At 43.1% G+C, this 25,808-nt stretch overlaps 8 protein-coding genes across 8 annotated transcripts; 5 read left to right on the top strand and 3 right to left on the bottom strand.

The window, feature by feature from the left end:
* Positions 1 to 169: 169 nt before the first annotated feature.
* Positions 170 to 3,451, top strand: FA14DRAFT_179134 (uncharacterized protein; the record flags this gene model as incomplete). Its single annotated transcript, XM_025500901.1, has 1 exon — positions 170 to 3,451. The coding sequence occupies one exon, from the start codon at positions 170 to 172 to the stop codon at positions 3,449 to 3,451; it is 3,282 nt and encodes a 1,093-aa protein (XP_025356069.1).
* A 428-nt stretch (positions 3,452 to 3,879) lies between these two features.
* Positions 3,880 to 8,897, top strand: FA14DRAFT_46690 (uncharacterized protein). The gene has a single exon (XM_025502391.1). The coding sequence runs from the start codon at positions 4,085 to 4,087 to the stop codon at positions 8,735 to 8,737; it is 4,653 nt and encodes a 1,550-aa protein (XP_025356068.1). The 5' UTR covers positions 3,880 to 4,084; the 3' UTR covers positions 8,738 to 8,897.
* A 14-nt stretch (positions 8,898 to 8,911) lies between these two features.
* On the bottom strand, positions 8,912 to 11,221 carry FA14DRAFT_160781 (Med5-domain-containing protein). Its single transcript, XM_025498823.1, has one exon. The coding sequence runs from the start codon at positions 11,140 to 11,142 to the stop codon at positions 9,058 to 9,060; it is 2,085 nt and encodes a 694-aa protein (XP_025356067.1). The 5' UTR covers positions 11,143 to 11,221; the 3' UTR covers positions 8,912 to 9,057.
* Positions 11,222 to 11,357: 136 nt separating this feature from the next.
* FA14DRAFT_167761 (4-aminobutyrate aminotransferase) lies at positions 11,358 to 13,339 on the top strand (the record flags this gene model as incomplete). The annotated part of the gene is made up of 2 exons (XM_025500108.1): positions 11,358 to 11,362; positions 11,485 to 13,339. The coding sequence occupies 2 exons, from the start codon at positions 11,358 to 11,360 to the stop codon at positions 12,989 to 12,991; spliced, it is 1,512 nt and encodes a 503-aa protein (XP_025356066.1). The 3' UTR covers positions 12,992 to 13,339.
* Positions 12,976 to 14,753, bottom strand: FA14DRAFT_160780 (nucleotide sugar dehydrogenase). Its single transcript, XM_025498822.1, has 2 exons — positions 14,718 to 14,753; positions 12,976 to 14,610 (listed from the first exon to the last, which is right to left on the bottom strand). Exons 1-2 carry the CDS (start codon positions 14,731 to 14,733, stop codon positions 13,127 to 13,129), a joined length of 1,500 nt encoding a protein of 499 aa, XP_025356065.1. The 5' UTR covers positions 14,734 to 14,753; the 3' UTR covers positions 12,976 to 13,126.
* Positions 14,754 to 14,958: 205 nt separating this feature from the next.
* Positions 14,959 to 16,852, top strand: FA14DRAFT_46614 (WD40 repeat-like protein). The gene is made up of 6 exons (XM_025502390.1): positions 14,959 to 15,000; positions 15,069 to 15,111; positions 15,180 to 15,264; positions 15,332 to 15,678; positions 15,748 to 16,414; positions 16,474 to 16,852. Exons 1-6 carry the CDS (start codon positions 14,998 to 15,000, stop codon positions 16,775 to 16,777), a joined length of 1,449 nt encoding a protein of 482 aa, XP_025356064.1. The 5' UTR covers positions 14,959 to 14,997; the 3' UTR covers positions 16,778 to 16,852.
* A 731-nt stretch (positions 16,853 to 17,583) lies between these two features.
* FA14DRAFT_167758 (uncharacterized protein) lies at positions 17,584 to 23,328 on the bottom strand (the record flags this gene model as incomplete). The annotated part of the gene is made up of 11 exons (XM_025500107.1): positions 22,848 to 23,328; positions 21,777 to 22,733; positions 21,702 to 21,752; positions 19,575 to 21,665; positions 19,172 to 19,553; positions 19,095 to 19,147; positions 18,972 to 19,067; positions 18,831 to 18,944; positions 18,780 to 18,809; positions 18,237 to 18,746; positions 17,584 to 17,591 (listed from the first exon to the last, which is right to left on the bottom strand). Exons 1-11 carry the CDS (start codon positions 23,014 to 23,016, stop codon positions 17,584 to 17,586), a joined length of 4,461 nt encoding a protein of 1,486 aa, XP_025356063.1. The 5' UTR covers positions 23,017 to 23,328.
* A 1,484-nt stretch (positions 23,329 to 24,812) lies between these two features.
* On the top strand, positions 24,813 to 25,675 carry FA14DRAFT_184730 (uncharacterized protein; the record flags this gene model as incomplete). Its single annotated transcript, XM_025501404.1, has 3 exons — positions 24,813 to 25,035; positions 25,105 to 25,143; positions 25,208 to 25,675. 3 exons carry the CDS (start codon positions 24,813 to 24,815, stop codon positions 25,597 to 25,599), a joined length of 654 nt encoding a protein of 217 aa, XP_025356062.1. The 3' UTR covers positions 25,600 to 25,675.
* Positions 25,676 to 25,808: the final 133 nt, after the last annotated feature.

Here is a 25,808-nt window from a genome sequence, read left to right as displayed (position 1 = left end):
AGCAAATTAAAAAGTGTGGTGAAAATAGAGAGGTCAAGAAAAGAATAGACTACATTACACGTACCTAGTTTTTTTTCACATTCATATGTCTCGAATCGCATCAAGAAACGATAGTATTGGGCTGGGAAATAAGGCGGCCATTTCGAACGATATAGGGAGCAAAAGCAAGATGAAGGGGAAATCCAATATGGGTTCATCATCCAGACGCAACGCTGGTTCGGGTACACCTTCGCCATCAAAGCAATCTCACCATTCTGGCAGTCGGAAATCTGGCAGAAAGTCAGGCCTCGCCACAAGTGCAATTTTCGGTGAAGACGATGAGGATCTAAGTGATTTAGACGATGCAGAAGATGCATTGTTTAACTCCCGTCCGATCCGCTCAAATGCATCAAGAACTGGTGCTCGCAGCACATCAAGAAGTGGCTCTAATGCCCCCACTTCATCCAATAATATTCATTCACCAAAGCGGAAAACGGAACGCAAAAAGGAAGAGAGAAAAGCATCTGTTCGGAAAGAAACGTACGATCTCGATGGGACAGACTCAGAATTATCGGATGCACCAGAAGAAAATTCATCGAATGCAAAGGATGCAAGATCCCATCAAGAGAGCGATGATCCAAATCTGACCGACTCGGATGATGACATGGCCGAAAGATTGCGGGCAGCAGGTGACGGTGAATCTTTGCTGGGATCAGCTATCTCTGATCGAGAAGGAGGAGATACCGACCAGGAAGAAGAAAGATTCATTATCGAAGACGCACGACGTCTCCAAGCAAAAGCGGATGCACGACGCCAATGGGATGGAAGTACACCCCAGAGGGCAGAGAAGTCAGTGTCACCTTCCACACAGAAAAGACGGGCACAACAAGATGATGATCCATTCCCGGATAATGCTAGTGGCTCACTTTCTCCACAAACGCTACAACAGCTAGGTCTGGACGAATTGTTCGGAGAAGCTGACGGTTTTCATTCGTCTTCTGAACCATCATTCACGGACTTCTTCATGTCAGATTCAGAAGATGGTACAGATGATGACGATATTGAGCTCGAAGCACGATCCGATGATGATCAATTGACTACCGACGATGATGATGATGAATCGGACATTAGTGACATGGAAGACGGCTTGCTCAGTGCTCCTTTCCTGAGTGAAGCATTGGCTGCCGGTGCTGGAACACAATTAATGCCACACAATCCGGATGCTATTGCCCAAGCCGATATTCCTCTTTTGGTAATCGAAGATCTAGATGGACGCTTGATATATGCGCGTGCAGGAGACGGTGAAGCGGTCTTTGGCTCTGACGGTGAATTTGAATTTGTCGACGATAGCGAAGAGGAAAGCGATGAAGATGACATTCATTTCCCTATGGACGGTTTCAACGGTACTCGATGGACCAATTGGCGCAATGATGATGGGGATGAAACTGATGAAGGCGAAACAACGGATGAGCTTCCCAACGAAGACATGCCTTTCCCCCGATTGTTAGTGGGTTCTGTTGCACCACGTGGTGGACGCAATGCAAGGAGAGCAAGAGCATTAGCCGCTCGATCACGTAGAATATCTCCTGCTCGCGCTCGAGGTCATTCACGAGAAATAAGTGCAACGAAAGATGTGATTGAAAATATTGAGCAAAATGCCAATATCAATGAGACAGTCAAAGAACAAAGTGTAGCAGAAGCCGGTAATGGAAATTCTGCTACTTTGCAAGACGTCGACTTTTCCATCTCTACGGAAGATCTGGCAAGGGACCCACAGGCAACTCTGGAAGCTGCTGCTAAGTCACTTGGTTTGACGGTGGATGAAGTTGCGCAATTGGTCATCGGTTCTGCTGCTTCGACTTCTAATAATGCAGATGGCAATGTACAAGCATCTGGAATCCCCAATGCAGCATATCTCTCCCCTGAGATGAATAATGTTCCGCTTCCAATTCCTGTTACGCCTGATCAGCAAAGATATCAAGCCTTCAGGCGTGCACCATTGATGGGATCATTCATGCCCACTTCATCAAAAGGCATACATAGGGCAGTGATCGATGGATCAAGTCAAGCACCTTCACCCTTCTCAAACAGATTTGGCACACAACGCAAAGGACTGGCAAATGGAAAGAAAAGGCAGCCAAGCCAGTCTATGTCTTCGGCAAAACGTCTACGACGCGAAAGTGCTGCTTCAATGGCTCTCAATTCGGAATACAGTGAGAACCACGAGACTCAGCCTGAAGAGGATATGCATGAAGACATTGATGAGATGGATTTGGATGATGTCATGGATGCATCGATGATGTGGCGCGGTTCTTACTCATCATCACCGCCTCATGGGTCCCTCGAAGAGAAGGCTGGTAGCTTAGGAAAGAAAAGTCCAGCTATGAGGCCTTCATCCGCCAGAAAAGCGTCGAATGCAGGTGCTTCGGCTACTTCGCTTGAAAAGTCTACCGGTTTAAACTTGAATGCCGTTGCAAGATGGCATCGTATCCCAATGGGCGCTTTCCGCGATGGTCAAGTTACCGCATCTCATGCTGGTTCATCGTCCAATGTCATGGCTAATCAACAACAACCTTTAGGCTCATTCTTGTTGACTCGCGCTCGTGGTGGCGGTCAACATGGTGGTAAGAATGGAGCTTCTTCTAGAGCGCAAGCAGAACATTCACCTTTCCGTGGTCGAACCCGAGGTGACTCGATCCACTTGGGTCAAGCACCAAAGATGACAACAATGCGCGATGCATTTATTGTTTCACCTGTCTTATGGCCTTCGAACAGTAACGGACAAGCAGTTCCAAATGTCCAATTGGGTGGTCATCACCAAGTGAACCAACTTGTTCAAGGTCAAAATGGTGCAAATGACACACGGAAGATGACGACCAGACGAGAGAAGCGTGAACGCAAAGCAAGAAGAGCTGCTTTGAAGTCAGCTTTGGAATCTGCCGCTACTGAAGACGTGCCTGATTCATCCTCTCAATCACCGTCCACTCAAGTAACCAATGCCGGATCCGCCTTGCTTGATTCTCCTTCGACAGCTTTGCCGAGGTTGAGCATCACTGATGCATCACCTCATGGATCACCACTGGCATCAAAATCGAAGCTATTGCCACCATCTGGTCTGTCAAAAGAGATTACTGGTGAGAAGGTCAGCGAATTTGCCGTGCCAGATATTGCTGCGTCGGGAAAGAATAAGGCTAGCGGAGCAATCGATATTCCTTCTTCTTCTGCCTTCTCGTCATCTCCTTCGTTGACGGGAATGACACATGGAAGTCAAGCCGGCGTGACGAATACGATGAGCGGAAGTATGCCTACCACAAGTCCATCTTCCAGTTTGTCAAGTCAACATCAACCACCTTCATCCGTGTTTGGCATGCCACTCCATTCACCTTTATTCGGTTCAATTTTGAATCCTACCAACCTCGGCTTTCGTGATGATTTAGATGAGAGGGATGAAGAAGGAATCCTAACAATCTGATCATACACAGGCAAAGAAATAAAAGCATTTCTTTCGTTCGTTCTAAACATACTTTCTTGTTGATTCCTAAGTACCGATATTTTACCCATTTTACTGTACCATACTAAAAATAGTAGTTTCTCTTTGTTATTGTTGTTTTCACATTGTCATAACCACGTACTTTGAAGAATTTCCAGAATCGTTAAAAATGTACATACATGAATGAATCGTTGAATCTATTCTATCAATTTTTTCCTCGTGACCATCCCTAGACTCGTTAATGGTGTTTATATAAGAAGTGTAGTATGAATGATACCTTACATGACAGCCAAGCTTATAGCGCAAACGGAGAGCGGAAGCAAATCCAGCGGCGGAGTTGAAGTGTAGAGATGATAAAGCTGTCATGCATACACTCAACCCAACGGCGCCGGCACTTTAAAAGGACATTTTCAAAGTAAAGGTTCATTCAACGCGTCTTACAACACACGCACACAAGGCATTGGGCCAACAGACAGAGTCTTCCTTAGCCTGGGGTTAGACCCCTCAAAGTGCAACAGAACAAAGTCTTGGGCCCACAAAGGTTAATTCAATTACATTAATCTTCACCATCATCGTTACTTTCAATTGTATGTGTTTTTGACAGATGGGGTCAAAATGCCTACTTTGTTCGGCAAATTGAACGCAAGAGGGAATAAACCCGTTCAATCAAAGTATGGTCCCGGAATCTCTTCAACAGACTTGGCAAAATTTCCACCTTCTCCTTCCAGTCAAGATGCACGTGAATTGGTATATGATCCAAAAGATTTCACTCATATGGAAAGCAGAAATCATGATGAAGAATACGAGCAAGGTCATCACAGAAGGACATCATCTCCAATCCTGTCTGAAAGATCTATGAATAATAATAGTAAGAGCGCATTGAATGTTGCCGCTACTAAACAAAGACAACATACAACCTCTTCTCCAAACCCACCACTTAAATCACTCTCTTCGCCTCAACAAATTCCTAAAGCGGCAAACAAATATGCGGAATTTGGTGCGCCTGCTTTACATGCTTCCAAGTCAACGATAGCACACAAACCTAACCCACCACATACTTCTCGAATGCATAAAACCTTACCCTCTAGACCGGTCGTGCTAAAACCTTCCAATGTTTCATCAACCGTTTCGGGAAAAGCACGAGCTCAAGGCGGAAATGCAAATGTGAACTTTGACGGATCTGCTCCCGCTCAACCAACTCCTTATGGATATACCACAATCGGCTGGGATAAGCAAATGGACGTTCCTCACGTAGCAGAATTGGTTCTGATGTGTGGGGAACAGATCAGAATGCGTGGTTTGACATCACCTTTGATCTTTTCCTCAATGGCTTTGGACCTTTCACATCATAATGTGACCTCTTTGATCCGGTCTTTCCTCACCTCACCGAAGGAATTCTATTCCTCAGAGACGAAATTTGCAAACCCGCACGACTTGGCAGCGGTAATCAAATGGTCCCTATCAAGATTGGGCAGAGTGTTTCCCGTTCCTGTTCCTGCGCTCGAAATGAATTCGCGTAAAGGGGATTCACAACAAGAGGAAAATGTGTTTATCCATCAAAGAGGATTTTTAGAGTGGGATAGCTATGTGGTATGGTCAACGTACGAAAAGAACGCAAATTATCCGATCGCATCCTTCAGTGCATTCCTAGACGGTCTCACCTCGTCTACAGCTGCTCTTTTGGTGGCACTTTTCTCATTGTTATCTTCAACAACGTCATACAGTCTGCGAAACGGCATGACGCCTTCTCGCCTTGCAAGAATGTTTGGCGTTTTGATTTTCGGATTGCCAGAGGATGAAACATTTGAAAAGACGTATGATGCCTACGTAAAGGTCAGCAATGCAACGGAGCATCTTTTACTGGCTTATATTCGTGACATGAGCACGATGGAACCTTTACCGACGCGATTGGCTGATCATGTCAGAGGCTATCCTTCCATGCTATCTAGCAACCCAACACGACCAGGTCGCGGTGTTCGCGGTGTACCATTCACTCTTGTCAGTAGATCTGTGCGACTGTACAGTGTTGATCTGGTCCAGCAGAGCCGTGAATTGGATCTTGCTAGCCAATCGCCTGAATGGGCAGCTTGCATGGGACGGGGAGAAGGCGTTGAGAAAGAACCTCAAGTCTCAGACAGATATCGAAAACTGATGAATTTACGATCTGGAAGACATCCTGCGGAACAACCTTTGAGCGGACAAACACAACAGCCAGCACCAGATCTAGAAGCATACTCTTCTTTAGCCGACAAGGCATGGGAAGAATTCTTGCACGAAGGTTTCAGTGGATCTGATCCGAACAAGCTAGCTTTCAATTTAACCGAAAGCGAAAGAAAGGCACGCATGAAAGGCAGAAAGAGCCTGCAATGGTCTCAATTCGAAGAGAGCGGATTCAATCCTGCCGATGATGGATTGAATGATGTATTGGCTTTTGATGATCTGCTAGAACAAGACGTAAAACGTTGGCCGGAAGATCGTGCAGAACTTTTGGACAAAATCCGCAAGACCAACAAAGCAATGCCTGCGTTTAATTATGACACAACTCCTATGGTTGTCAGTAGCCCCTCGATGAGTGGAGATCCGCAAGGTCAATGGCAGGAAAAACCAATTTCACGCATGGACGATATCTTCCCAGAGGTGTATGCGGATATTCTGTTAGGAAATGGATGGCACAATCGTGATGAACTAACGCACAGGAATGCAAACTTTGCTGTTGTACAATTCAAGAGCAGACCCAACTCGTCCACGATTAAGAATAAAATTCCATCTGCATCCTCTCCCACAAGTCAATCCGATGATCGAACAGAAGCGGCATGGTTCGTGATCGAAGAAGTAGTTCCAGCTCAATATCGTTCTGAGCTCGAAGCTGCAGGACGAAAGAAGAATCGCAGTAGACCAAGTCTACGTGCTTTGAATATGTTCAAAAGACGCAAGGCGATGAATAACTCCTCTCCAACTCCAGGAGGTACAGGTGATTCATTTTTCGATGAAGTTTTCAAGCCCGGTCTAGGTACACAAACGAAGAAACTGACACTTTCGCCATCTTCAGCTGTGGATATGGGAAGACGTGACAGTCAAACAAGTACGATCCGGGGCAATTCTTCTCCCCAGCAGACTGGAGATGAGAGTCAGTTTGTTTCCTCTAGTGTTCGATTGTTAACGTCTCTCAAGAGCAGAGCATCAAAGAGAATTCGCAGAACAACCAAAGATGACGAAGAGGATGGAAGTGTGAATGCGCCACCACCACCACCAAAGACCATTCCTCCCGGATTCGTTCAACAATCTATGTCTTGGAATTCTGATGATTTCGAAACAAGAAGCTTACGAGATCCTGACTTAGATGCATTTGCACAAGCAGACAACAAACGTGGCAAGATGCTGAAGAGTGGCATGCGTGGAGATAAACGAAGGTCCAAAGATGATTCGTGGTTGGACATCACGGTTCACAAGGATGGCAAAGGAGAACGTTCAGGCAAGGGTCTGCATGGGAAAGCGGCAACAGATGCAACACCGTTCCCCAATTCTGCCAGCTCTCCAGGTGGCCCAAGCAACGGAAATGCAAAATCAGCATTCTTGTCATCGCCAGCGAGCAAAACGCAAAAGATGTCCATTGATGTTGCAGGTTGGTCAAGAGAAGACGCACCTCAACCAAAGACGCCAACCCGTGAATCCTCTTTGCAAAATCTAGAGACCACTGACACAATCTTGAGCATCTCGCCTACGAAAAGTCCAGTATCACAACATTCATGGAAAAGTCCAAATGCCGCCCTTGGAAATACAAGTGCTCGCACAACTACAAATGGAAGCAATGGCCCATCATCACCCTCTACTCCATCGAAAACGGTCAATCCTACTGCCAAAACTCCTACCGATACAAACGGAGTGAAGCCAGTTACCAAACCGATCGAAATAAGCAAGAAGGCGGAACCAGTCGACGAACCTGAAGAGGAAAACGGAAATTCTCCTAGGCTGCCCTATCTTCGTGCCGTACCTGGGTTCAAGCCCGGTGACAAAGAAGAAGATCGTGAAAAGGCGAGGGATGCACGTATAGAGGCAGCCAAAGAGCGTGCCAGGGAATTACGTGCCAATCTCAATCCAATTGCTATGAGTGATTTGGAGCGAAGAAAGGAAGAACGTTTACGATCGGCCGGACGTGAGTCTTCTTCGCCTACATCCAGTGTAGGTGCAGTATCATCGACGAGTGCAGTGGCTACTTTACGAGCAAATTTGACTCCAACGAAGACTGGAACAGGTGCAAGTCTAGAAGCCTCGCCAAAGACAACACCATCACCGTTTACATCCGAACGTCCTGCCGGTTCTCGTGATGATCCCTTTGCTAAGGACCGTTTCTCTGGTCGTGTAGCCAATTTGACCAGCAAATTCGGTGGATTGCCGGCCAAACCAATCACACCACAGAGCACCGGCAATGCAGACAAAGCAGCCAGCGTTGGCGATAGTAGTGTTGGGAGCGTCAAAAAAGAAGCTTTAAGCCCACCAACAACACCGGCAAAAGGCGCACAAATCTCACCCAACCGATCGCCTAAGCAATCCGCTGCTAGTTCAACACCTCTGCCAACGAAAGAGGTATCTAGCAGTCCGGCAGCTGCTTCGATTTCAGGCTTGCCAGCCACTTCGGCTGCCGCAAGTACGCCTAACGCAAGCAACACAATTTCATCATCATCTTCTCCATCTCAATGGCGACAGAGGCAACAAGCTTTTGCGGCTAATGCAGCAAACAATGCTCCACCTCCTCCCAAATCACAAACGAGCACGGATACACCCAAATCTTCAAATCAACCTCCTCTATCGTCATCGTCATCTTCCATCCAAGTGCCCTCCTCGCCCATGCTACCGCCAAGCGAGCCAGGATCACGTCACTCGATGGATTCCAATGCGATCGGGATCGATACTGATTCAATATACCCTGAAGATGCTGCATCAAATTTTTCTCCGGATCCTGAAGAAGAAATGAGCAGGAATGGTAGTTTACGATCTTCAACGCAAAATCGTTCTGTTGCTTCTACATTGCCTGCAACTACACTCTTTTCTAATCTTGATCAAACGCCGGCAATGGCAGGAGCAGCAGCTGCGGCAGCCGTTACAACGCCTTCTGAACCGAACAAATTAACAAAAGAAGCTTTACGAGCAGAAGCAGAAGATCGCCCAACAGCAATGCCACCTGGATTTGGACAACGTTATCAACCTGGAATGCCATTGAGCAATGTAGAGGAAGAAAGAGAAAGCGTTTTAAGTGGAAGCAATCATTAATTGAAGAATATGTTGGATATTTTATATCCAACATTGTTCTTTTCTCTTTTTACTCTCTCCCCTTTATTGATTTATTTATTTTTCGTTCTTTCTCTTTTCTTTTCTATCAATCATATAATCGATCGTTGTGATACACATTCAAATACCCTTCATCTTCATACACATTTCATCTTGTCAATCTTTATCATGATTTCACATTTATCGAGTTTGAGAAGTGTACATAAGAAGGATTTCTTGTGAGACAGACTAATTCAGGCAAAGGCAGAGTAAAGAACAATTTCCCAGTGAGATGGAGCAAAACTATGCAAATACTGTACAAATTACACTGAAAGCATTCGTTTCTTGGTAGCATTTTCAAGCTGTAAAAATGCCGAAATAGCGTTGTGGATATGAGGCAAATGTGCTTGACAAAGGGTGAGCAATAAGCGTAAATCGATTGAACGATCTTGTTGTAAGAGTTGGGTGATGATCCTTATTGTATTTTCGTCTGCCAAAGATGATTTTGGTTGGTTTGTATCTTGCAATGCTATCAAAGCAAGGGAGAAACAAATTGGTTTTTGAATTATTACAGATTTTTCACTTTTTCTCAAAAGACTAACAACTGCGTCTAATCCACGTTGAGTCATTATTGAGTAAAGTGATGCGTTCATGTTCAACAAAGGATCCAAAGTACTTGGCAACATTGTTGAAGATGCTCCTTTGATCCAAATATCTGTTCTTCTGGTTTGAGATTGATTGAATGGGATAAAATGTTGTAGCAAACCTTGTTCGGCGTCGGAGAGAGGCGCCTTAAGTTGATCTTTCTCTAGCACTGCAACGATTTGTTGTGAAACGAGACGCTTAATCGTCACAGAACAACTTTCATCCAGCAAAACGCATCGTAATACCTCAATGCAAACTTCTCTGTACTTCTTTGAATTTTCTGCATCTGCATTTTCTCCAGATTGACCTCTTTGGATTTGATTAGCGACCGATCTTAACGCACCAGGTAAAGTATAGCTTAGCAGATCCTGTAGAAAGTAAGTCAGCCCGCCACGCAGAGTGTCCATATCGATGACATTTGTGGATGTTGCAATGATTGCTTGCGAGAAGATTGTAGGAGCGATTCGCATTAGTAATTGCGGAGAAGAAGCTCGAATTAGATCATCAGAAATTCCATCACTTCCAAACAAAGCAGTAATCCAATTTGCAACAGTTTCTTGTTCCATCTTTGATAATCGATCCAACGGTCTTGTAGCAGTCAATGATCGCATAACCGAAGGTAAGAAGCGAGAGCGTGAAGAAGGACACAAGTCTTCCAAGCTTGCACCTGAACCCAATCCGATCTGGATCACGAATTGACCAAATAATACAATAGGTGCCAAAACGGAAGGATCTTCACCAGATTGCAATAGATCTGGATTGTCGAGAATAACGCAAATAGGCTGCAAAGCTTGAGCAGGAGAAACGAAGAACAGCCATATCTGTAAAGCAGAGCTGCTTTCCAACAACATAGAGCATGCTCTCGAAAGCGGTTCTAATTCATTATTGTTTGCCCAATTTAGCATAGACTCCATTAATGCGCGACAGAGTTGATCTTGGGTGGAATAATCAGACTCGATTGCTTCCACAAAGTTGGGATCGTCAAGGGCCTCTCCAGATAGGAGACGTTGTGAAGTGTACTCTGACACAGTCATGGACATATGCTTTGCATCCATTGTGATTTGCGAAGGTCTCAGGAGCATTTCTGCTTCTGCAAGAGAATGCTTTCCAGTCTGCCACCGATCAAGTCTAACGGCATCCCGGTCAACCAAAGATTGAACCAACATTGCTTGGATTGAACTACGCTCTGAAGACCCTTCACCTCCTGTACTGGAGATCAGTGAGTCCATCATGATCGTGTCCGGATCAGCATCTTTCTCCACATCATTTTGCTTGTCGGAATTGGTTGCCTTTCGATGGACTTCGCATTTATCCATGAGAGATTTCGCCTTTTCTACAAACAGATGACAGGCTTTTTCGATATCATCCAACTCGCTATCCGAGCGTACCACATCTGTTCTTTCTGCCTGAATTGTTTGGATGATCGAAGGTACCAAACTGCACAATCCACTTTGCCAAATACTTGAATACGATTCACTCCCTCCTAATGCTTTTGGCGTGCTCAGAACAGCAGCCAATCCACCTGCAGCACCAAGTAAAAGCTCAAAGAATGTGATTGTGTACGCTTCTTGATCCTGTAAGCCAGACTGTATTCTAGCACCAATCAACATCTTTGTCGCTTCCACTTTTTGACGAAAATCCACAGGTTCATCCATCAAAAAGTGCATTAGCACTGCCAATTCAGGTTCAACGAATGATGAACTTACATTTTTGTTGATATCTATTGTCGGTTGCCAATCTGTTTTTGTTTGTTCTATAGCCATTGGGCAGAATAGTGATTGCGGATGATAAAAAGATCCAATATGAATGCTTGTCACGCTAAAAGTATTTCCCTTTTAATTGTTAATGCTTTGTGACTGACTGGCTGAAATGCAAATGTGACAAGTTACCCCACGCTTATCAATTTAAGCATTAACGGATAAAATACCGCGTTAGCCGCTATGCTGACCATGTGTGTGTATGTGGACAAGAAGGGAAGATGCAGCATGGAATGGCCAAAGCACGCAAGATTAAGCATTTGATTGATAGAGATGCATGACTCATTTCTTGTTCTCTTCCTTCATCTCTATCACTTCTTTCACCATGTTGACCCGATCTCTCGCAAGGTCTTCATATCGCAGCATTCGACCATGTTTAACATCAAACGTCAAAACACTTACAAGACTTCAAAGTCGATCATTGGCAACGGCCGCACAACAGTCCTTCTTTGCTGATGAACCTACAGCACCACATCTCGTCTCACAAAGTATTCCTGGACCTTCTTCCTCTCAAATTAGTCAAGTAATCGCATCATTTCAAGAAGAACGTGCACATCAATTCGTCGTAGATTATGAAAAGAGTGTTGGTAATTGGATCGTAGATGTGGACGGAAATACAATGTTGGATATGTTTGCTCAAATTGCATCAATCGCAATCGGTTACAATCATCCAAGATTGTTAGAGCTAGCAAGATCGGATGAATTCATCAAAGCAACGATGAATAGACCTGCTCTCGGTAGCTTTCCTCCTGCAAAATGGGCCGAATGGATCGAAACTGGATTATTGGCAAACGATGTTCGTCCAAAAGGTTTAGATCATCTGTTCACAGCAATGTGTGGAAGTTGTGCCAACGAGACAGCTTTCAAGGCTGTTTTCATGGCTTATCGTGCTCGTGAACGTGGTGAAGGTGTAAGTTTCACACCGGAAGAATTGGACAGTTGCATGCGTAATCAAAAGCCAGGTGCTCCAGATTTGAGTATCCTCAGTTTCACAAAAGCATTCCACGGTCGCTTGTTTGGATCACTCAGTGCGACACGCAGTAAAGCTGTTCACAAAATTGATATTCCTGCTTTCGATTGGCCGGTTTGCCCTTGGCCAGCTGTGAAATATCCTTTGGACAAATTTGCAGCTGAAAATGCAAAAGCCGAACAAGATGCTTTGAATATAGTTGAGCAAACGATTATCAAACAACGTGAGATAAAGCCTGTCGCGGGATTGATCGTTGAACCAATTGCTTCTGAAGGTGGTGATCAACATGCTTCACCTGCTTTCTTCCAAGGTCTTCGCGAACTTACACAACGATTGGGCGTATTTATGATCGTGGACGAGGTGCAGACTGCAATGGCAACTGGTTCTCTTTGGGCCCATTCAAAGTGGAATCTACCTACGCCACCAGATGCAGTCACATTCAGCAAAAAGCTACAAGCAGCTGGATTCTATCATAATCTTGACTTGAAAGCATCCTTGCCTTATCGTAATTTCAACACATGGCTAGGTGACCCAACTCGTGCTTTACAAGCAAGAGAGATCCTTCGTGTGGTGCGAGAAGATAATCTATTGGACAATACAGCAAAAGTTGGAGCATACATTTATGAGAATTTGGAGAACTTCACTCAATCAAACGGCAAAGGAAAGATGTTCAACTTACGTGGAAAAGATCAAGGAACATTTATTGCTTGGGATGCAGAAACACCTGAAAAGCGTGATGAAGTGATCAAGAAAATGCGATCAAAAGGTGTTCATCTTGGAGGATGTGGAGAACAAGCGATTCGATTACGACCGATGTTAGTCTTCCAAAAACATCATGCAGATATCTTTTTGGAGAATTTAAGCAATGTCTTGAAGGAAATTTAACGAAGCTCACGATGTATTTTTTTTTGGCAGATGAGAATGTATATATGAAACATGTGAAACGTCTTTCGTCTAAAGAGCCCATAAGCTGTACAGCAGAAATAATACGAGAGATAGAAGAAAAAACAACCGGTGGGATCAGGCCCAAACGGGGTCAACAATTTCGGGACCACGACCAACAGTATGTACTCGGAAGCCGATCTTGCGTAACGTCTTGGCATCCACCACATTTCTTCCATCGAACAAGAATGCCGGTTTCTTCATGGAAGCATGAATAGCTTCCCAATCTAGAGTCTTGAATTCGTCCCATTCAGTTGCAATGACGACTGCTTCTGCACCTGCACATGCTTCGACGGCAGAGTTTGCGATTTGAACTTGCTTCTTTGCTGCTTCGGTATCGTCAATCACTCCGGGTTCGGTGATATCCAGGTAAATTTGATGATGAGGAACTTTTGGATCGTAGACTGTAATTTGAGCACGTTCTTGTCTAAAAAGCTTGCAAATCGTAGCTGCTGGAGATTCGCGGGTATCTCCTGTATCCTTTTTGAATGCAAAGCCTAAAAGAGCAACACGTTTTTGAGTGATTGTGTTAAACATGGTAGAGACTACCTTTCTTGCAAATCGTTCTTTGCTGTACTCGTTCATCTCGATCACTTGTTTCCAATAGGCTGCCACTTTTGGTAATCCTAAACTTTCAGATAAATAAACCAAGTTCAAAATATCTTTTTGGAAACAACTTCCGCCAAATCCGATACTTGCTCGTAAAAAGTTTGGACCGATTCGTTTATCCAATCCACATGCATGTGCGACTTCTGTTACATCTGCTCCTGTTGCCTCACAAATGGCTGCCATTGCATTGATGCTACTGATACGTTGAGCGAGCATAGCATTTGCTGCTAGCTTACTCAATTCACTACTCCATAATCCTGTTGTATAGATGCGCTTTCTTTCCACCCATCTTGCATATACATCTTGCAGTTTACGTGCTGCTAATTGTCCTTCAGGGGTTGGTAAACTTCCGATCAAAACTCTATCTGGATTCTCAAGATCGGTGATTGCCGTTCCTTCGGCCAAAAATTCAGGATTAGACAAGATGTCAAATTGCAAACCAGGCTTTGCATTTGCTTCCAAAACTTGTCGCATAGAGGCAGCCGTACGACAAGGAACGGTTGACTTTTCAACAATGATTTTTGAAGAAGTTGAAACTTCTGCAATCCTTCTTGTTGATGATTCTACGTAATGCATATCTGCCGCATAACCTGCTCCGATACCGGATGTCTTTGTGGGTGTATTGACGCTCACAAAGATCAGGTCTGCTTCATGAATAGCTTTGTCCACTTCTGTGGAGAAGAAGAGGTTTCTTCCTCTGCAAGTTTGAACGATGTCTGCCAATCCTGGTTCGTATACGGGTAAATCATCCAATTTGCCCGTTTTTGGATTGGGAGGACTGTTCCATGCTGCAATACGAACAGGATTAATGTCTACGATGGTGACTGTGATATCGGGACATTTACTTGCGATCACTGTGCATGTTGGACCACCAACGTATCCTGCTCCAATACAACATATCCGTCGTACTGGCGAGCTAGAAGCTGCTTGTTCGAGATTGTAAACTGTATCTGCTGCGATAGGTGCCATTTTGGTGTGAGATGATCGTGTGAGGTGGTCAAACTGTGGGTTAATAAAGTTTTCTTCTTTTCAACACGGCTCCTCTTTATTTCCTGCTCACCTTGCAAGTTCTGCATTTGTTCTTCTTACAATATGGTGAGGGAGGAGGAAAGGCGAACGTTCCAACAAGAGTCTAAACTTGACCTGCATGCATGAAACTGCACGGGTCTAGAAGATCCAGAAATTAAATCAAAAACGCGTCAAACAACACCCAGCAAAAAGAATCAACTGGGCTCCCGTGCTTATGTAATTTAATGCTTGTGGAGATAACATTGTTTGTCAAGAAGAATGATACCTCTTACCGCATCAATCACAGTTATCGCTTTGTAATCTGGGAAAGAATGGTCAGTAGACTCGAAAAGGAGTCAAAAGTATAGATCACTGATGCAGTCAATCTCACACCATCTCATAGTCTCTTCAATATCTGGCAGACATCGAAAGCACTGATGGTCCAAGTGAGTAAAGAGCGAGTGCATATATTCCACTATTTCACCCTCATGCTGACTCTCACAACTTTCTGTAGACGAAGGAGACGACATCTCTGCCTTACATTGGCTAGAAGATGGTGTTATCTTAGGAGGAACTGTCAAAGGTCATCTTTATGGGTGGTAAGTGATGATTTCGTGTTTGTGCACAGTACATGCGCTCATTCAGATAGCTCGATCCCTTCAACAGGCGTGATACGAATGGGCAATATCTTGGTGAAGCAGGAAAAGGTGGTCATGGAATCTGCATAAATTCAATCTCATCGTCAAGGCAGAACAAAGTGGTGCTAACGGCTGCACTGGACGGAACGGTTGCTCTGTGGGACACCTCCGACATAGCCGCCATGCTGCAGAGATCCGAAGTGATTCCCACTGGAGAGAATGAAGAGTCGTCTCTCTCGCAGCAGCCAGATACATTCCCTCTCACGCTACTGAAGAGTATGAGGCTCAACAAGAAGAGTAGCGCTGAATCTCAGTCAATGAATGAAGTCAGTGTAGGCAATGAAGCCCAAAATCCAAGACCTATGGATAGCAAAAGTGAGTGTCTACAATGCCAATGTATGCATCAGGCGTTTGTTGAATGCTAACACATCCTGATTTTAACAGGGACTTATTGCGCTGTCTTGCATCCTACTGAACCAATATTCATGACAACTGGCTCAAAGGCTGAGCTCATCATACGATCATACGACAGAGATTCGCGTCAGTTCGGACAAGTGATTACATCGATATCTCCTGATGGAACTGAAAAGAACGGCAAATTTCAAGAAAGTTCTAGTGGCTCAAAAGTGAAAGACTTTGGCCTATGCCTCTTGGTGCACAATTCGGGCGAAACGGTTGCACTTGGCACCTCTGAGGGATATGTTCATCTATTCCAAATCGAAGAGAAGAAGCATCTCATTTCCATCAAAGCAAGTGGTCAAGCTGTGAAATGTTTGCATTTCACTCCAAATGATGAATTGCTCGTAGGCGGTAATGACGGAAACGTTTCGGTGTTTGACGTTCAACAATATGTACCAAAGTCATCGTCAAGGGTTACGGAGACGGAGGATGAAGATTTATTCGTTGATGGTTTGGATGAATTTGCCGACGATTTCACGTTTAGTCAACACAGCATTCATACGATGAGTCAAACGAGCTCTAATTCTAGCCTATTCAGCCAAACGCAGCCGTCACGATCCACATCTTTGAAGCCCGTTCGGAGCTGGTCTTCCCATCCAAGAGGCTTAACGGGAGTGAAAGCTTCATCAGACGGTCGTATTGTTGCTACAAGGTAAGTATTCTATATCTGTGATTTTATGTAGGTTGCGTTGCTGATTGATTTCTCTACAGTTCGATCGATGGCCGTGTGCGTATTTGGGATTTCAAGAATCCAGCAACACAAGCACTGTGTAACATCAAACAAGACAAAGACATCTATGCTATTGAGTGGAAACCGGTCGCAAGAGACGAGGCAGATGACAGAAATGCGACACAAGAAAGACCATCGAAAAGGTGCAAGACTGTGCCTATTAGCAACAGCGCCATGACGGCTGCCGCTCAAAGTGCAAAGACAGCTTCAATGTTTGTCACTGCAGGTGCTGATGGTAAGGTACGATGGTACAGAATGGCTGGCGGGAATACTGCCAACGTATAAAAACATTTCAAGAGCTCTTCAATACTGCAGTGCAACAACACTATGTACTTCTACCATGCTTACACAATCATCCAAATAGAGAACATGTACATTAATAGATTGAAATCGTTACAGAGCACAAAATGATGATTGATACAGTAGATGAGAAGATTATTGCAACACTTCAGGAGCCAGGATGCCAAGTTCTACCCACTTTTCGATCAAATCACATACGCCGGGATAACCTTGTCCGCTTGCATTGTTCTGTGGTCCACGAAAATCGGCAAAATTGAAAAGATCGAATTCGTTTCCGAAAGCGATAAAATGTGCGAACAAGCTATTGAAATGACCTTCAGCACATAAATTGACGATCCAATGAAATTGTGCATGATAAATATGAGCAAAGACACGAAGTAATTGTTTGTAAATGTGTTTTGCCGTTGCTGGAAATGTGGGTGGGAATTCTCTTGATGCTTTTGTAGGAAATGTTGCTTCATCACTTAATAGTCCGCCTACCCATGTCATCACGTAATCTATGTATTGTGGTGCAGGTAGCTTTACCTGTCTCTTGTTCTGATCGATCCATGTATAATCCAGTCCAATTCCCGCTGACATTGTTGGATTATTTTGGATCGTACAGAATTCCGTTAGCATGCCGTAGAACTGATTTAGATTGTTAAAGAAGTCAAATACTGCATGAAAGAAGGAAAGTTAGCATCCTTACCGGAAGTATGCATCCTACATGCACCACTTACAATTGACGGCAATCCATTCATTCTTGTCCACATATTTTGGTAAAACGACGATTGTCTTGAAACTTCCTTTGATCAATGCACTTCGAACGAAAGGGTTACAAAGGTAAAGAGGTTTGCTCAGCCCGCCTGATCCACCATGACCACCGCCTTGAGTGGCAAGAGCGCTAGATTGTGCTGCTCCGAAAGGCATATCAGGAAGTGTTGGTGACTTCTTTGGTCGAGAAGATCGACCCATCGATCTGAAGAAGTTTGACATGTTTGTCAATTGGTCGTGCTGAGGGTCGTATGTGCGGCTCTGTTTGTCGATATGATGCTCGTCCAGCGAACACAATCTAGTCGATTATGATGAGGTATTGTAGTTCGTAAGAGTCTCGTTGAACGGTATATGGTTGAGAAGATGTGTAAGATGGTTGTCCGTTCTCACGTTAAATAGAAGTGCGGAGCGAGCGGCTGTGCGTTAAGCTTTAATTCAACTTGGCACTAATTGAGCGGGCGCGTCACTCAAATTCTCCTGGTGGGCTAGCTAGCAAATTGAATGGCCCTATTCTGCTGAACGCCAACGTCATCCTTCTCAAATTTTAGGAGTATGTATGTCATTACAAAAAACAAAAGCATCATGAAAAAGTACAGATTCTATGAAATGTCTAATTTGGCAGCAGGTGCAGGTATGGTAATAGCAGGATTGGCACCGGTATCTGTATGCTTTGCGGCTTCAGCAATAGCACGTTTCACATCTTCTCTTGAAATGTTTGCTTTTTCACACATTGTGTAAAATATATGACCAGCATCAAACAATTCCAATGGAGTTCCGAATTCTGCCACTTCACCTTTTTCGAATACGGCCACTTTATCATAACCGATAATAGTTCTTAACCTATGGGCAATTGTGAGCAATGTCTTGTGTGCAAATTCTCTTCGAATTGTTGCTTGAATCAAGGCATCAGTTTGAACATCAACACTTGCCGTTGCTTCATCCAATAAAATGATTTGACTATCCTTCACCAAAGCTCTTGCCAACGAAACGAGAGATCTTTGACCTAAAGAAAGATTTCCACCTTCTTCATCTAAAGGAGTATCAAGATGAACGCTACTTGAAAGTTGACTTGTGATATTTCCTGGGTTTTGATCATCTTCTGATGCGATCAAATAACTTCTCTTCAATGCGTCATTCAATCTTGCTTCATCGTAAACGTTGAAAGGATCCAGATTGGATCGAATCGTTCCAGAGAATAAGACTGGTTCTTGTGGTAGATATCCGATTCGATTACGCAAATCTGCTAAACCAATCTTGGAAATGTCTACCCCATCGATAGTAATACTTCCACGTTCCAATTCAATCAATCGTAACAAACATGTCAACAAACTTGACTTTCCTGCTCCTGTTCTACCAACGATGGCAGTCTTTTCACCTCCTTTGAGCGATAAATTGATATCTTTCAATACGATCGGTAATCCTTCACGGTAACGTAAAGTAGCATCTTTGAATTCAATAGCACCACTCTTTGGCCAAGCAGGATCTAAGTTTGCTTCTGGTATTTCTTGTGGTGCTTCTTGTTCTAATTCGTTTGCATAATATTGAATACGTTCTGCACTGTTCATATCGTTTTCCACTTCGGCAACTTGACGGGTGGCCCAACTGAATGATTGACTGACCGTTAACATGAAACTTAATGCTAAACCAATTTCGGCCGGGTTCAAAGCATTTGCACCAACGGTTGCCAAAAGTGCAGTTACAAACACCAACAAAGCACCAATTGCGTCCATACGAACACCCAAAAATCGTTGATTACAAATCGAGAAAAAGTAAGCACGATTTTCGATATCCAAATGACGATGATGATCGCTACGGAACCTTTCCGTTTCTTGATAAGCACGTAAAGTTGCTAGACCTGTTAAAGTCTCACTGAAATGAGAATAAAGAGCAGAACGCAAAAGAGCATCCAATCTCTTTACTTCACGTGCTCCACGACGATACATGATCGAAGCGATCGCATAAAAGAAGACGACGACTGCAACGGCGATCACGAAATAATGCGTTAAGACTGTAATCAAGATGATTGCACCAAGAACGGTACCCAAAGTAGAAACTGCCATTCGAGCTGAATCAGGAAGCAAGTTATCCAAAGTGTCCATATCCTTTGTGAATCTGTTCAAAATTCTTCCTTTTGGTTGAACGTCGAAGAAAGTATTGAGAGGTGCAAATAAAAGACGTCGAATCGCATCTTGATGTAAGTTACGTGCAGCATAATAGGTAAAAATACCTGAGACTGCGCCCATCAAGAAAGTAGCAACTGCCTGTGCAATACCCAAAGCGGCATAGATGCCCATGTAGAATGCTTGCTTGTCTCCAAATTTCAGACCTTCCCACCAAACTAGCCAATAAGAATTGATCACAGTGGCACCTTGCATCAAAGCAACGGAGACGAGTAGCATTGGGAACAAGATATTTCCTCTACCGGCACGTAGGTAAGCTGCATACACTTTGCTACCCATTGCACCTGTATTACGTTCTTCTTGACTGAGAGGATCCTTTTTACCGGAAGGATCAGTCATCTCTGCACGGGAGTAGTGTTTCTTGACATTTTTGCCTTCCTGTCCATTTTCGATACCTTCTTCTTCCTCTTCCTCCTCTTCCTGTTCACCACCAAATTCTTCTACTAATTTGGCAAATGCACCATTTGAATGTTCCAATTCAGAGTATGTTCCCGTTTCGACAATTTGTCCATCCAGCATCGTAATGATTCGATCTGTTTCAGGTAAAACGTGAATTGCGTGTGTAATAAGCATGACAGTCTTTCCTTGTGCTTTGAGACCCAAGATTGCATTATGGAACAATGCTTTTGCCACATGTGGATCGACGGCCGAAAGTGGATCATCAAACATGTAAGTATCTGCATCGTAATACAAAGCACGAGCAAGATTAACACGAGCTTTTTGACCTCCAGATAATGTTGTACCACGTTCACCAATTTCTGTTTGATCACCTTGTGGAAGGATGACAAGATCACTTTCCAATTCCGCTTGTTTGATAATGGCCCAATACCGTTCTTCATCAAATGGACGTCCAAAAACGATGTTTTCACGTACAGTTGCAGCTTGGATCCATGGCGATTGAGGACAATAAGCAACCGTACCGGTACCACCCCAAATGATCCTGCCACTCTTATAACGTACTTCTCCTAATAATGATTCAAACAAAGTAGATTTTCCACTTCCTACAGGTCCAACAATGGCCAATAACTCTCCGCGTTGCACGGTAAGGTTAACACGATCCAACGTAAAGGGTTCTTCATGCTTTTCGGTAGCAGCTTTGACGATTCCAGAAGAAGATTCATCAATTGCAGCCTCTGTCGCTTCGTTCAAAGGTGCACCTGTTTGTGCAGTTCCAAGACTATCCATTGGTGCACCTGAAACTTTTTCTGTTGCATGCTCTGCTTTGATTTGATCGACTGCATCTGGATGATCTTTGGGTGTTGCAGCGCCACTTTGAGGTGTATTGATGCCTGATTGTGGTCTTGAAACAAGGCTTAAGGCATTTCGCATACGATCTCTGGCCGATTGATTTTTGTTTACATCATTCTTGTTTGCATTGGCAGCAGCAGTGGCAGCTTGTTTTGCTACTTTCGCTTCAGCAGCCATCTTTTTCTTGGATTTAGGCATATCATCTTCTTTTTTGACTTCATCGTATTGGAAAGATGCATCTTCCACTTTGAGGGCGTATTTGATCGTATCATCATGCTCTGAATGATCTTCCAACGCATCTGCCATAAAGACTGTATTCAAACGTAAGCTTGCGTTGTAACCATCAGTCAAAGCACTCAAAGAGAGTGGCAAAAACATCAATGGCAAGCGCAAAAGCTGGAATAAAGTCAAAGCAGTGAAAATTCCTTTGATAGTCTCAATAGTGAACCCGCCTTCAAGATGATTGTAAAGCACGAATGCAACAACGGCTGCTAGAGAAGGTAGAGAGAAAGCGACAGCATTATTGACCGCTCTGAAGATCAATAATCTTCTGATTCCGATCATTTCTTTCCTTCGAATTGCTGACAACCTTTCCAAAAATTTGTTTTCTTGTGCAAACGATTTTACAACACGAATTGAAGTAAGTAATTCGTTGATCAATTTACTTCGTTTATCGGTATACATCATTGATGCTTTTCTCGTCTTGAACATTGATTTCATAATCATACCTTGTAATGGCATAAATAAAACCAATAATGCAAAACCAACTAAAGCACTTGCTTTGATTTGCCAAATGAGCAAACCTACACATAAACCTAAAGCGAAAGGACTTGTGATAGCCAAAGCACCCCATTGTGATGCGAAATCGATTCGACTACAATCGGTAGAAGCGTGATTGAGTAGCTTTCCTGGACTTCGGTCTTTACCGCCTAATTGCATACTTCTTGTGAACAGTGAAGAAATCAAAGTTGAACGTGCATGAACACCAACGCTCATTGAACGGAAGAAGAATTGATGTTGAAACAGACTTGCCAAAACTTGCATAACGAATAAAGCAATTGCATATCCAACTCCTACACCATTACTCGGATCATGAGCGGCTGGATTTTTGACATGTTCAAACTTTTGTGTACCAAATTCGATAATAACTCGAATCAAAAGAGGCGAAGTCATTTGTGCTATATCACCAAACACTTTTACCACAATAGCAATCATTAGGTCCCTTCTGAACATCCACATTAAACTTCTCCATACTTGTGCAACTTGATATCCACTTCGATTTACGACTGAATCGTTTGGAGATTGTGATTTTGGAGGAGGAGAGCGCCATTGTTTCTCACGTTCTTCCAAATTGAGTGCTCGTTTGGATCGTCCTGTTAGGGTAAAGTATGCATTTGCCAGTTTCCAGTTAAGGTTTCTTCTCCAACCTACCGGTATTTCTCCATTTTGTAATTTGACATTATATTCATCCGCTTTTTTTACACTTGCATCCCATAACCGTAAAAATTCTTTGCTCATCACTTCACTGCCTTGTGATGGTCCTAATTTGTATAAATCTGTTGCTTCAAGCGCACGTTGAAAGCCCAAGATCATAATAGGCTGTGCCCATTGATATGTTAAAACTGAAATTGGTCCTGCATTTTCCAATGGGATCATTTTAGCATCCTCCAAAGAAGCGGGTGGCGGTGGAGGAAGATTCTTTGGACGCCAAATTTGATAAAATTTTTCTCTTTGTTTAACATGAATGAAATCCCTTCTTCCTGGATTATATCCGCATTCTTCTAGAATCTTTTCATCTTCTTCCTTTTCGTGTTCGTCGTGTGATTTTATTTTTTCTTGCGAATGTTCTGATCCATCTCCTTTTTCGGATGAACGTGTAGATTGTCTTTGTGCTTCTACATCTTCATCCTCTGTTGAATTGAGTGATCTTTGTGGCTTTTGTATCTGCTTTTCATTTTCTACAGGTGATCTTGATGATCCTGAAGAAGAGTAAGATGATCCATCGCCATCAACATCTTTTCGTGTCCCAGCTAAAGGGGACATAGTGTACGGAGGAAAGGTATTTTAGTTGATGATGGTAAAGGGAAAAATAATTTCATCATCTTTCCCCTTATATCAAATCTATGCCACCAGAATTTCATATTTTGCTGACATGCAATCATGATTCTTTACTCAGCGGAAAGGCAGAGCAAATGATATGTCCGCGGGTTCAAGAAATTTGTTTACAAATCCGAACCCTGTTTATGGTTACAGGTAAAATGCCGAGCTTAATGCCGAATCGCTCATCCTTTTATTTACGGCCGTTAAACCGAGCGGGGGGCATTCTCGCACTTAAACCAAGTTTGCTCAGCAAAAAAGTGTGCACTGCGTGCACTGCATTTGAAATAGAAACTCAGCTTGTGTTCAGATCGTTGGATGCGGATCGAACCCCATACGTTGCAGGGCGGGAAGTAGTTTACGCGTTCTTCCAATGGTTTTTGTTCCCGCACTCAAATTAACCACCCGCAAAGCCACGCGTTCAGTCTTTCGTTTGGCGCGTATACGAGTAATAATCCTCTCTGTGTCACACATAGAGTAATGGTGATACAGGGAGAATAAAAGGTGTATATATCTTACCTTGAACCATCTTGATAGTAACACAGATAAACTGATAGGAAAGTGTATCAATATTGTCAAATACCGAGCCAATTCATGACCAAGTATAGTCACAAATGCTTAAAGATGATCAGAAGAGATGAGAATGATACTATCATGATGCAACAAGGACACTTACCGGTAAAAACTCAGAGATTTCTTCTTCAAAAGATTGCAAGGGTTGTCATAATAAGAAAGCAAGGTAAGTAAATTACTGCTTCACAGACTAAATCAAACAACGAGCAAAGTCCATCAACAAACAATACTTATGAAAGTTTAAGAGGAATTTGAGTTTTGCTGTAAGAGTTGTATCATGAACAGACCGAAAGCGAGTCGTCCTTGTGTCGTAATATTCTGAAGACAGCCTATGACAATAACGTAACGGTAATCAAAAGGACATCTCCGATCAAAGCGCTTTTTATTCCTGTCAACGATCGAGAATTATATCTTTTTACCCTTGGGTCATACTAATTTAGCGTTTAAAGAAGTTCTTTCAAACTTAAAAAGCCATAAAAAAAGCATACGGTGCACGAAGCCGAATAAGCTTTAATTTAACTTCCTTTGATTAGTTTCATTCGGCAATCAATGGTCATTCAACTTCATGGTACATGCATATGGAAATGATTGACAGGTCGAAATGTGGGGCTCCATAAATGTCATTCGGTAACCAAGGAGACTTTTGATGCAAACTTGTGCATAAATGGGGGTAAAAGAAGGTGTTTAAAAAACAAACATGTTCGATCAATAGCGTATTTGTTTCATTCATTCTAAGCTTAAAATAAACATAGATCCGACGGCTTCTTTGTGTCAATATTGCATAGCATGTTAATCTTCAAGTGACATTTGGAGCCTTTTTTTGTTTGTTTTGATAAACGCTATTCGTGGTAATCTTTGTCCATATCTCGATTAGCTTCCGCGGCTTGTTTCTCCATGGACATCATTCATCGGTAAATTATGTCTAGCTCATTGCTTAGGCGATGTAGAAGACATGATTCGGATTCTAAGAGGAACTTCACAGTGAACCCATGTGATTACTTCCTCATCATCTATTCTTTCTCATAGAAAGCCGAGAGGTAAAAAACATCATATAACAATTCTTGAAGACCTAAAAGGTATATAAAGAGCCTGTAAATTTATGAACAACACCATAATTTCTCATCCAAACCAAATCACAAACATAATTCTCACTCTCCCCTTTTCAAAAAATGAAGACAATCACATCTTTGGCCAGCTTTGTTGCTCTCGGCTCCGCTCTATTTGCAAAGAGTGCATCTGCCGATCAACACTTTGTAAACTTTTATGAAATTTACAACGTTCTCTCCGTCACAGGTCAATTGGAAGTGCCAACAAAAGATTTGAGTGGTACACCATACTTGTGGCCCGGTCTTCAACCTTATAACAATCAAGGTGTCTTGCAACCAGTCTTAGGTGCGTTGTCTGTCATTATTGTGTATACTCGAATCATACTGACACTTTAAACGATTCATTCTCCTTCAGATGGAAGAAATAAAGGCTGGTTCTTCGGCAACAATTACGGTGAGTTGACTTGATTTAACTTTTACGATAAGGTCATTTTCCTAATTATGCTCTTCTCTTCTAGTCGGTAAACCTTCCGAGCCTTACGGTGGAGGCGTAGGTGCTCCTCTTGGAAGTACATTGAGCTATGTCATGCGTAACTCAAATGACGGCAAGAATAACTGGTATTCCGAAGTATCGAATGAAAACGGTGACAAGGCAAGTTACACGTATGAACTCGGTCTAACGATGACACAAGCAATCTTTGATTGTGAATTATACGATGTTGATTGGAACTTTGGCGATGTTATTTTCAAGAATATCGAAATTATTGCTTCAGGTTCAGATTTGAGCTGGTGCAACGATCATCCTTATTCAAGCTCTGTTAACTACAAGGTTGACGGTGTCACCTCAAGCAAGGGTGATAACACAGTCTCATGCAAGATCGAAAAGATTACCTTGTCACCTCCATCATAAGAGATTCTCTAGAGAAGTGACTTTTGAGATCTCAGAACACTTTATGGCCCTATATGCTTTTCTTTAAAATATCGAGTAATCTAATTGATGTTACAAACAATAATTGTGTCTTTGGCAAAGGTCACCATCCCAACTTCAGAGTCAGCATCTGTGTCACACTTGAAGTATCACATCTAAACCTCGCGTGTTCTTCGGTTTTTAAACAAGTT

The sequence above is a fragment of the Meira miltonrushii genome, assembly GCF_003144205.1.
Source record: "Meira miltonrushii strain MCA 3882 unplaced genomic scaffold FA14scaffold_2, whole genome shotgun sequence".
Lineage (NCBI taxonomy): Eukaryota > Fungi > Basidiomycota > Exobasidiomycetes > Exobasidiales > Brachybasidiaceae > Meira > Meira miltonrushii.
This window is presented reverse-complemented; position numbering and strand designations above follow the sequence as displayed.